This window comes from Stomoxys calcitrans, chromosome 2, assembly GCF_963082655.1.
Source record: "Stomoxys calcitrans chromosome 2, idStoCalc2.1, whole genome shotgun sequence".
Lineage (NCBI taxonomy): Eukaryota > Metazoa > Arthropoda > Insecta > Diptera > Muscidae > Stomoxys > Stomoxys calcitrans.
Genome location: NC_081553.1, coordinates 172,307,886 through 172,320,134, shown reverse-complemented (window position 1 = coordinate 172,320,134; position 12,249 = coordinate 172,307,886). Strand labels below are relative to the sequence as shown.

At 41.9% G+C, this 12,249-nt stretch overlaps 2 protein-coding genes across 2 annotated transcripts in view; one reads left to right on the top strand and one right to left on the bottom strand.

The window, feature by feature from the left end:
• LOC106094165 (transcription factor mef2A) overlaps window positions 1-1,389 on the bottom strand; it is a 220,998-nt gene extending 219,609 nt beyond the window's left edge. The window contains exon 1 of the mRNA XM_059362960.1: window positions 975-1,389. The gene's annotated coding sequence lies outside the window, so the exon portion shown is untranslated. The remainder of the gene's footprint in view (window positions 1-974) is intronic.
• A 3,746-nt stretch (window positions 1,390-5,135) lies between these two features.
• Window positions 5,136-12,249, top strand: part of LOC131994806 (uncharacterized) — a 17,545-nt gene continuing 10,431 nt past the window's right edge. Inside the window, exon 1 of the mRNA XM_059361693.1 lies at window positions 5,136-8,548. Within this exon, the coding sequence (XP_059217676.1) occupies window positions 5,136-8,548 (3,413 nt within the window). The remainder of the gene's footprint in view (window positions 8,549-12,249) is intronic.

Sequence of the window (12,249 nt, the reverse complement as noted above, 5' to 3'; positions counted from 1 at the left end):
AGTCCCGACATCTGACGTTAATAAGGTTCAGATCGGACTATATTTAGATATAGCTGCCAAATAGACCGATCTCCCGATAAAGGGTCTGATTGCCATAAAAGCTTTATTTTTTATCCGATTTTGCTGAAACTTGGAATAGTGCACAACTTTAAGCCTCCCAACATCCGACCTAAATATGGTTCAGATCGGATTATATTTAGATATAGCTGCCATGTAGACCGATCTCCCGATAAAGGGTATGAAGGCCATTATTAATAATTACCCGATTTCTCTGAAATTTGCAACCGTGGGTTTTTTGAGAGTCCTGACATCTGACCTTAATATGGATTAGATCGGTTCATATTTAGGTATAGCTGCCATATATTGCAGACCGATCTCCCGATAAAGGGTCTGAAGGCCATAAAAGCTTTATTTATGTCGAATGGCCAATCAATTACAAACGGGTGTGAGTTCCTGGCAAGTCTTGTATTCCTGGTGAATATCCTAATATCAGGAATAAGAAGACGAATATCCCTGGAACACACGCCATGAAAAAAACGATAGAGCAATACAACGCTACCTACATTCCGTCGATGTTCAAGAGAAGCAATAGAGTTGGATACCCTACAGTGCCCAATCAACACCATCGCTCTTCGTTGAACACGGTCAAGTAGCTCCAAAGATGATTTTGGAGCTCCTGCCCATATATGAGAGTTATATTCCATCCTTGGCCTGATGTAGGTAGTATAGGTATTGAGAAGATCAGAAGAGGTGTGAAATATTTCTTGCACCGCTTAAGAAAGCCCAAACACTATCGCTATCCCAATTTTTTAGCTCTCAGCAAGATAGTTAAGAAAACGTTTCTTAAGCCTACCATTGAAATGGGAATTTAAGTATGCTGCGTCTAATACTTCCTTTTCTAATGGAATGGCAAAAATATTTTTCTTACCAGACACAAGAAATCAAACAATAAATGAAGAGAACTGAAAACATACCTCATTGAAAACATTGTGCTAGCCGTTGTTATCCATTAAAGCAAATCCATGATGATCAGCACTTTATTGCAGCTGTTGTTGTATAACTAATGTTAATGTTTTCATACAAATCGCTCTGATTATGAGGCACATAAAATCATAAAAACAACACTTTTTCCCATGTATTTTGTTGTGGTTTGTTTTTGTTTTGAACTTTTTTTATTTTTTTTCTTATCTTGTGGCATGTGATACACTACATGTACTATATATTATTATCATATATTTTTTTTGTAATATATTTTGTAGCACAACTCTGGCGTTGATTATTATTATGTTAATAAAATAAAGTAAATATATGCTATAGAAAAATCTAGGAAGAGCCTCTTTGCCACAACACACTCATATATTTGTGAAAATATAAATGTATACACACACACACACACAAACACACTGGCACATAGACAATTGGCAATTCGGTGAGAATATTTTTCACACGGTTATTAAAACAGATGAAATTACCCTCTACAACAACAACACCATGGTTAATTAATATATGCACACATTTTGGCGGTGTTTTTGTTTGTATTTCTTAGCTGGGCTTCAATGAAATTAATTTTATTTTGACAGATATGGCTTTTCCTTCCTTTTTTTCTTAGATGGTCTATGTGACTGGCTGGCTGGCTGCATGCCTGCTGGGCCAAGTTAACAGACACCAAAAAGTATGGAGGGTTATCAGTTAAATCTTTTCATTTCGTTGTTGTGGTTTTTTGCGTTTTAGTGGGCTTTGAAATTTCTTTAAGTTGAACAAACACTTGAATGTGAGATGATGTTTGGCATTAGGGAGATATTTAGGTTGATTTTCTATGGTAGGCCAGGCCTTTTGAATTTATTAACTTTGCACAAAATTATCTTTGTTTGGCTGTGGTGTTTTTCCTGTTTTTTCTTTTCTGTTCCACAAATGGCATGGCATTTAAATTGTAAATCAAAACTTAAATGTGCTTTAAAATAAAGCAAAATGTCTTGGTTGTTGTTGTTGTTGTTGATCTCCAAAACACTCTGGGTATTTATTTTTTTTTCACAAATTTTCACCTTAATTTATTGACCGGCAGTCATATTGAGATAAGACATCGGTCCCAAAAATGAACAAATCACAGGTGTTGGACTCGGTTGGCCATACAACAAAAACTTATCATACACTAGACAATATTCAACAAGTGATTTCCGTTGGAGATTTTTGTAGTAGATTCACTCTAACGTTTCTTTGACTTCTTTCCTTGGATGTGGGAAAATAAATTGTTTCCGTCTGTTTGGTTTTCCCATTCACACGATCACTTGCTCTTTTATGACATAGAACAGAACAAGGGGCCTTTAAAGGTTTCTCTTGATTGCTACAAATTGGCCACTGACACTTGGGGGACTCTCACAGAGTGGGGTGCCAAATGAACCCAAAACGTTAAAAATAAAAAAAAATTCGACTTTTATTTAATTTTTTTTTTTCATTTGATTTGAGCACATAACAAATTTTCAATTTTCATTTATCACATTTTCTTAAAATTGAAAAAAAAAATTCTTCTTTTCATTTAAAAGCGAAATTTTGCACTTTTCATTTCAATCTCTCTGTTGTTTATATGCGCCCAACTTTGGCCTGTGCTTTTGTGTTTTGTTTAGCGGCGGCAAAACACACGCAAGCCGCGCGACACACGAGAGCAACGAGTAACGCAACACCACACGTATATGGAAACCGTTAAAAAGCCGCTTACGTGCACGTAACGCACAACACTTGAAATTAAACTAAATCACAAATCATGTCCAAGAAGTTGCTGGCCAAAACAACGCCAAGCGCAAGAAGCTGAAGCACAGTCGCGCGCACTCACAACACACCAGCAAACAGCGAACAGCCACCAAGCCAGAGCCAGACATCCAGCAACTCTGGGCGCTCGTCATAAAGCATTTGCTTGAAACTCAGAAAACTCACAGCGGGCTTTGTTTTTCTCAAAGTTTAAGAGCGTTTCGGCCCCCAAAACGACAGACACAGCGAGCTGGTTGGTGCACATACTCCGCGAGCTCTGCTACAACGGCTTGACCATATTCGTTGCCAAAACCGAACAAACGGCATCAAGCAAAACAAAAACACCTCAAACCGAAAAAAACAAAACGTTAATCTAAAGCGTTAAACTCATTTTCGTTTTAAAGCCTTTCCTTATCAGCTTTAAACTGTTTCGTTAACACTTTGCCTTTGGTTGGAAAAGCCAAGCGAAGAGATTGCCGCTTCCAAGAGCAGCTTCCAGTCAGCTGTGGCAAAGAGCGCAGCTCAATTGCTTTTGATTTTGTTTTTTCTTTCACATTTTGCCTCCCATGGGGAAGAGCAGCTAAAGTACCGTTGCTTTTGTTTTAAGAGTTTGCCACCTCCCCCCCCCACTAAACTAAACAAAACTCTACAATGGCTCTTAAAAAGCCTACAATAAGAGAGAAACAAAGAGAAAATCATGTGCTTCTATTTTGTTTTGCTCTCTCATACAGATGTGCAAAGCAACGGGTACTCGTTTGTGTGCTTGAAGAGTTTGTTTTTGTTTTTGTATGTTTGTAACTTCAAGTTCGTTGCTTAAGTCTTTTGTTTTTGTATTCTCATCCTTCTTTTGATGGATTACCATCTGGGTAATCTCCGATGGCCGGCATTTGCATAAATTATTTCACACACTCACATAAGCCTACTCACACACACATACACCCAAACTTACAATGCATAGTGCCTTTTTCGTATTAAATGCCTTAATCATAGTAATATCAACGTTTAAATACACATTATGTTTGCGGCAAACACAAATTCAATTTTGAATATTGTTAATGCCAAACCTTGTTCCTACCTGGTCCCCCTAATCTACTTTCTAAGTTTCGCAGCTATTTGCATTTGCATACACCCACATACCTCATACTTTATATGTGTGTGTGTGTGTGTCTCTCTTTGTACTAAAGATGTCTCGCTTTCAGCAGCCTTGTGTACTCCGTCGGCCTTTTCCTTTTCTTTTTCCTATTTCAAACTTACTTATTATCTGGGCTTCAACCACTGCTGTTCTTCCTGGTAAGAGTTTCGTTCAATCTCCAATTCAGAGCTTTCTTTTCCATCCAATAAAGAGATAATTGTAAATTCCCAATTTCTAACCCACCTGTGTTTTCATTTTTTTCCTATTCTCCCCAAACTCACCTTGCGAGGAAAATATTTCTACTCCGAGAAATATTTTCCACGACTCCAGTGATTAAACCATCCACTTTCCTCCAGAGCTAACCCCCAACATTTTCATTGTGGTCCTTCGAACCGGATTTATTACTGGAAATCATCCCTTCATCACCATTTCATCCAACATACATATCATCATCGTCATCATAGAAAAAAAAGAACTAACCAACGTTGATCTCCATAACTAACATCCAATATACATACATCCATATATACACACAACTGAACGTACATACAAACATTTCTTGTTATTCGCTTCTATTGAGTTTCGTTGCGGGTGACATTGCTACTGCGAAGAGAATAAGAGACTTCTGTGTTGCTTTGAATTTGTTCATTCGCTCTTATATACTCTTTGTTTGCCGTGCACCCTACAGTCATTCCGTTTGTGTGGTCGCGACTCGGGGCGTTTGAGACATACCTTATATTTTGGTTCCATTGGCATATATATGCATTTGTGTGATACCCTGATCGGTCAGAGATATATATAGTGCACCCTACAGCCGGTCATAGTCGACTTTTGGTACAAAACTTTGATTTTTTCGAAAAGTAAATTTTTTTCTGATTTTCTTCACGAGACTGTTTTCGTTTGGTGTTCGTGTAAAGCAAAAACCGTATTTGCACCCTACAGTGAGCCAAGGTCGACTTTTGGATCCAAAAAGTTCGAATTTTCATAATTTTCAAGAGAATTTTTTTTCCTCTGCTGATTTTAAGAGTTTCAATACTATAGAGGCATTTCGAACTTATTTCAACCGGCGCAACTGTTCATTCTTCTGTTTTCCGGAAATATTACGCATACGCCTACGTCATTTTCAACGTTTTTTTTTCGATACCAGTTCCATTTTTTCGGATTTACTGTTCATTTAGATAGGTTTTTTCCCTAACCTATTTAAGAGAGTTAAGTGCGTCTGGTTCAGAGCTAATTCTACTTTTTTCTTTCAAGTTCGAATATGTCTTTAGAGTCGTTCATTCGCTTAGCTGATCGCCTTGTCGCATTCAATGCTGATATAGGTGATAGTACGCTTCCGCTCTCATCGATTCACTTAATTAATATACACATGACAGAGCTGAAGTCATTATGGAGCGACATTAAGTCCACTTTCGATACATTCATGGCTGATCGTGATAGTGAGCAAGACGAAGACGAGGGCGGTGCAGACGATTCCGTAAATGCATCCGAGCTGGAGACCTTCCGAGCCAAGTTTAAGAGTTCTTATGTGACTTACTGCAACTGCTTGGCGACATTGTCACAGCTCGCGGAGGAGTTTCAGTTGCCGGCAACTAAGATTTCTCCAAGCCAACGTCTTGTCGCAAATCCACCTGTTTCCGAAGGTCATCCAGAATTTCAAGACACTCCGTCTTCTACGGGAAGGACTGATTATTCCTTTCATCTCCCGCCATGTGATACAGAGGTTTTCCACGGTGATTACATGTCCTGGCCTACTTTCAGAGACATGTTTACGGCAGTGTACATAAAGAATTCCAGACTTAGTTTTGTCGAGCGTCTGTTTCACTTGACGCAAAAAACGCGAGGCGAGGCTCGTGACATTGTTCAGAGGAGCCCTTTGACGAATGATGGTTTCCATTTGGCATGGAAAAATCTATGCGCTCGTTATGAGAATAGACGAATCCTTGTTAACGGGCAGCTAAAGGTTTTGTTCAATCTTCCTTCCATTTCCAAAGAGTCCGCCAGTGCACTTAAACAGTTGCAGCGCGACCTTACTTCTTGTATCTCGGCCCTAGAGTTGTATGACATTGATGTCAGAGGTTGGGACCCTCTATTCGTATTTCTCTGTTCGAATCGTCTTCCAGAGTCCACACTTACCTTATGGGAGCAGGGTCTCGCAGATAAGACTGCAATTCCTAAGTGGTCTGACCTTGACTCCTTTCTTACGAATAGATACCGGACACTGGAGTCCGTTTCTGAAATGCGTGCCAATCCCAATGCAAGGGATCAAGATTCAAAATCCAATAGCACGAATACTAAGAGTTCGAGAAATATTAATTCATTCCAAGTGAGAGTTTCGGGTCCACAATGTCCTTTATGTCCAAGAGAGTTCCATGTGATTAGGAAGTGTCCTAAGTTCATAGCAATGGACATTAATCAGAGAAAGTCCGAGATAAGGAAGCAAGGTCTGTGTTTGAACTGTTTTTCTAAAACTCATCACGTTCGAAATTGTACAAGCAAGAACACTTGTTTCCAGTGCCAGAGGAAGCATAATACTTTGCTTCATGAGAGTTCCGCTAATCCAGAGGCCAGTAACTCAAGAGTGCAGACTCCGGCAAATACAAATTCAGGTTTGAATGCAAACTCCTCACCTTTCGCTCCTAGTCCTATACAGTCCACTAGTTCTGGTACGGGAGTCGTTCAAACCTATTTCTCTTCCAGTTCTCGTGGCGTTTTGCTGGGGACTGCTTTGGTTGATGTGTTGCACTTGGGTGTTACGTACCAGGCACGAGTGCTTTTGGATTCTGGGTCGCAGGGTACATTCATTTCAGAGAGACTTTTCAATAGATTGCAGCTCCCATATAGAAAAGTCAATGCTCAGATTTCTGGTCTGAATGGTTCCATGGCTGCTTCCGTTCGAAAGGAATGTACTCTGCTTCTATGTTCGAGATATGCAGATGCTCAAATTTCGGTTAAGGCCTTCGTTATTACTAATTTATCTGGTGCCCTTCCATCTCATTCAATACCCCCCTCCATCTTCTCTCAGCTGCCCCAATTCGAGCTGGCAGATCCACTATTTCACAGGAGTTCCAGTATTGATATTCTGATTGGTGGTGACTTCCTTCCTTCCATCATGCGGTCCGGCGTGAAGCATGATATTTGTGGTTCCTTGATGGGCCAAAATACCATCTTTGGATGGATTTTGACTGGCCCCATTCCGATCCAATCTCCATCTCCATATTCCAGAATTATTTCCAACTTTTGTGAAATCTCTTTGGACAAAGAGATTTCGAGATTTTGGGAGGTGGAGAATCTTCCAAGGAAGAACTTTGTGTCAGCAGCTGATAGATTTTGTGAGGAATTGTTCGTTTCAACTACTAAGAGGGATGAAGATGGAAGGTACGTTGTTCATCTTCCGTTCAAAAGAGATTTTCCCAAGAGTATATCTCTAGGTAATTCACGGACAAGTGCTATGGCCCAATTTTTGAGAAATGAAGTCCGCCTCCTTCGCAATCTTGCGTTCAAGGATGAGTATGATTCCGTTATCCAAGAGTACGCGAATTTAAGCCACATGTGTCAAGTTGAGACTTCTAGTTCTATGGGAAGTGCGTCTCATTACTACCTGCCGCACCATGCGGTTATAAAACCAGAGAGCACTACCACCAAAGTTCGGGTGGTTTTCAATGCTTCTTCACCTTCCTCTAATGGCGTGAGTCTTAATGACACTTTGCATACAGGTCCTGTGTTGCAGAGTGATCTGACTGTGTTGATTCTCAAGTGGCGATTCTTTCGGTATGTGTTCAATGCCGACATTCAAAAGATGTACCGGCAGATTAGAGTTCATCCCAATCACACACCGTTCCAAAGAGTTCTATTTCGAAGAGATCCAAGTGACGACGTTCAAGATTTCGAGTTGAAGACTGTCACTTTCGGTGTGAATTGTGCTCCATACTTAGCTATTCGCACTCTTTTCCAACTTGCTGATGACGTTCAATCCAGTCATCCTATTGCCAGTGAAATACTTCGCAGTTCTATGTACGTGGATGATGCCCTAGTGGGTGCACATTCGCTGCAGAAGGCAATGCAGTCTAAGGAGCAGTTGATATCCGCTTTGGCTTCGGCCGGCTTCCTCCTGAGAAAATGGACAGCAAATTCAAAGGATATTCTAGCAGGTCTTCCTTCCGATCATTTGCTGTGTGAAGATTTTTTGGACTTCGACGACAGTAGCACAGCAAAAATGCTAGGAATTCGTTGGAATGCTCGATCCGATTCGTTCTATTTCACTACCAAGCCATTCCCAGATTCATCCAGAGATACTAAAAGAGAACTCCTTTCCCAGATTTCAAAGCTTTTCGATCCTGCTGGTTGGCTATCGCCATGTATTGTGGTAGCAAAGATTCTTATGCAGAGGATATGGTCAGAGGGTACGGGCTGGGACGAGGTCGTTACCCCTGGCACACTTGCAAAGTGGAAAGAGTTTCAGACGTGTTATTCGGCTATAAATGAAGTTCGAATTCCGAGGTGGCTTCATTATGTTCCTTCCGCCGATATTCAATTCCATGGCTTCTGTGATGCTTCAGAAAGGGCATACGCAGCAGCTTTGTATGTGCGAATAGCTACAACTACTTCGGTCTCCACACATTTGGTCTATTCAAAGACAAGAGTGGCTCCTGTTAAGACATTGTCCATTCCGAGGTTAGAGCTTTGTGGGGCTGTTCTATTGGCAGAGATGTTAGATACATTACTTCCGACACTTAACATTCCCAAGTATTCTCTTTTCTGTTGGACAGACTCCACTATTGTCCTTTCCTGGCTTTCGAAACCTCCGTGTTGTTGGGCAACATTTGTTGCAAACCGAATTTCAAGTATAGTTCAAGTGGTTGACCCCTCCAAGTTCGGTCATGTTCCTTCAGAGACGAATCCTGCCGACCTCGCTAGCCGAGGTCTCCTGCCTCAGGATATCGTCGCAAATGAGTTGTGGTGGTCGGGACCTGAGTGGCTCCGCGACTCCCCTGAGTGTTGGCCTAATTCTGTTCAATCCACTATTCCCGAGATAGATTTGGAGCGTAAAGCCATAAAGGTTCATCATACTTACTTTCAGAACTACCAGGACGTTCTTGAACGTTTTTCTTCCTATCCACGAGCGCTACGTGTACTGGCTTATGTGTATCGATTCTTCTATCGTACTCATCCAAGATTTCGTTCCAGCTTTTCAAAGCAGTCCACTTTGATCACAAGTTCTGAGCTTGTACTGGTTAGAGATGGATTGATTCGAGTGTGTCAAAAAGCGTGTTTTCCAAATGAGTACAAGTGTTTGTCGTCACAAGAGCAAATTTCGAAATCAAGTTCTATTCTGAACTTAAACCCGTTCCTGGACGCTGAGGGGCTAATTCGTTCATGTGGCCGGCTGGAATCGTCAGTCGGCCTTCCGTACAATGAGAGACACCCGATAATAATGCCCTACGGTTGTCAATATTCCAGGCTGCTCGTGAAGTTCATCCACCAACTTACTATCCACGGTGGGAATCAGCTTGTACTTCGTATGGTCAGATCACAGTACTGGATCCCGAAGGTCAAGAATTTAATCAAAACGACCATCAATAAGTGCAAGCCTTGCATTCTCTACAAGAGGCGTTGTCAGCAGCAGCTCATGGCGGCTTTGCCGCCAGAGCGCACCGAGTTCACTCGTCCATTCACTCGAACGGGTTTGGATTTCGCGGGTCCTTTCGACATAAAGAGTTACAGTGGGCGGGCCTGTCGTATTCCGAAAGGCTACGTCTGCGTTTTCGTGTGCTTCTCCACAAAGGCGATACACTTAGAGGCGACGTCCGATTTGTCCACTCCCACGTTCTTAGCGGCTTTCCATCGTTTTGTTTCTCGGCGGGGTTGTCCGTTGCATCTATATTCCGATAACGGTACAACTTTCGTCGGAGCTTCCAGGATCTTAGAGAGAGAATTTATTCATGCTGCTCGTGCTGGAACTGAGTCGAACTATGCGCACCAGTCTTTGAGTTGGCATTTCATCCCGCCTGGAGCTCCTCATATGGGAGGACTCTGGGAAGCGGGAGTAAAGAGTTTTAAGTCCCATTTTCGAAAATTTGCTGGTTCCTTCAAATTTACATTTGAAGAGTTCTCGACAATCCTGTCGAGAATTGAAGCATGCCTCAATTCGCGCCCGTTGTCTCCTATATCCAGTGATCCTAACGATTTCGCTGCCTTAACTCCAGGTCATTTCTTGATTGGTACTCCCATTCTTGCTCCGATCGATCCACGCATTGAGGAGAGTCCTGTATCGATTTTGAACCGATGGCAGAGACTTAAGGCTATTCATCAGAGTTTTTGCGTTCGATGGAAGAACGAATATTTACGAGAACTACAAAAGCGAGTTAAATGGCAAAGTTCAGAAAAGAATATAGAAGAGAACACACTAGTCGTTATTCAAGATGACAACCTTCCACCAAATGTTTGGCGTCTAGGCAGAGTTTGCAAGACGTATTTCGGCACTGATCGCAGAGTTCGGGTTGCTGACGTGGTGACTCAGAAGGGCACCATTACGCGACCCATTACCAAGCTTGTCGTCATTTCCTCTCCGAATTAAACACAGATTTTCTATTCTTTCCCATCACTTCCCTATTGTTTGTTTTGCCACCATAGATTATCATGCCCAAGTATACCAAAGAGACACAAAGGAAGTCATCCGCGGTTCCCTACAAGAAGGAAAAATACGATTGCCGTATCTGTCACCGGTCTCATGCCCTACGATCTTGCCAAAGGTTTTTGGAAATGAAAATGGCAGATCGTTTGGAAGCAGTTCGAAGGCATAGTTACTGCTTCAACTGTCTGGCTCATGACCACTTGGTGGTATCCTGCTCTAGCAGTCACCGGTGTCACCACTGCAAAAAGAGCCATCATACCCTCCTCCACGTCGATCCGAAACTACGGGATGCCCTTCTTAAGAGCGATCGGAAGCAATCGCGTCCCAACACTCCTGAGCGGAAGTCAAAGGATTCGTGCCCACCGAGGGATTTTTCGCCATCACCGTCGTCTAAGCAGAGGACATCTCTTTCGGCTATTCTTCGACAGAACAGCATTGTGTTGCTTCCTACGGTGCTCGTTAAGGTAAAAGGCAAGTCTGAACGATCCACAGCCCGGTGCCTTCTCGACTCGGGGTCTCCGGTGAGCAGGATCTCCAAGAGATTGGTAGATTCGTTGGCGCTCACGACATTGAGCCTGAAAGAGGAGACCATATGCCCACTTCGCCTGACCTCCAGATTCGACGAAACGGTAACCATTGAAGGCACATTTCGTGTGAGTACCCGCATTTCAACGGTGACGCCAGCTGAATCGCTTCCGGAATCATTTAAAAGACATTTCCCCCACTTATTCTTTGCGGATTCGAAATTTTTCAAATCGGCCCCGGTGGATATTGTAATTGGTGTCGATCTTTATCCCAGGGTCATCGCAGAGGGTGTATACGCCCAGAATGGTTTGCCTACGGCACAAAGTACTATTTTTGGTTGGGTGATCTATGGTGTCTGTTCGCACTGAGCGCACTACAGCGTTCTCATTATTCTTCGGTATCAATGAATTTAATCCAAACTGAATAAAAGAGTTATGAAATGCACTGTTGATTTTTACTTTACTAGCGAAGCACAAGCTCTATCTTTTAAACAGGTCCATTGAGCGGTTTGATTCATAGAAGGATGTCCACTACTGACAAGCTTGCCTTTTCCATGTACCAGCTGGATCCTGATGATGGAGTGATCCTTTGGCTATTCTACGGAGCTATACAACTATTATGTCAACATTTCCTTTCCTTACTAGAGTAATTAAATTCATAACTAGAGTAATTAGATTCATAACGTCCGTTTTCATAGAATTTTCAATTATATTCCGTGCGAGTAATTGTAAGCTGGTGCGAGTACACACAGTTGCATTTTTCCTTTTTTTTTATTGCAGGTGTACTGCAAGGGGGCCGGTAATGTTAATGCCAAACCTTGTTCCTACCTGGTCCCCCTAATCTACTTTCTAAGTTTCGCAGCTATTTGCATTTGCATACACCCACATACCTCATACTTTATATGTGTGTGTGTGTGTGTCTCTCTTTGTACTAAAGATGTCTCGCTTTCAGCAGCCTTGTGTACTCCGTCGGCCTTTTCCTTTTCTTTTTCCTATTTCAAACTTACTTATTATCTGGGCTTCAACCACTGCTGTTCTTCCTGGTAAGAGTTTCGTTCAATCTCCAATTCAGAGCTTTCTTTTCCATCCAATAAAGAGATAATTGTAAATTCCCAATTTCTAACCCACCTGTGTTTTCATTTTTTTCCTATTCTCCCCAAACTCACCTTGCGAGGAAAATATTTCTACTCCGAGAAATATTTTCCACGACTCCAGTG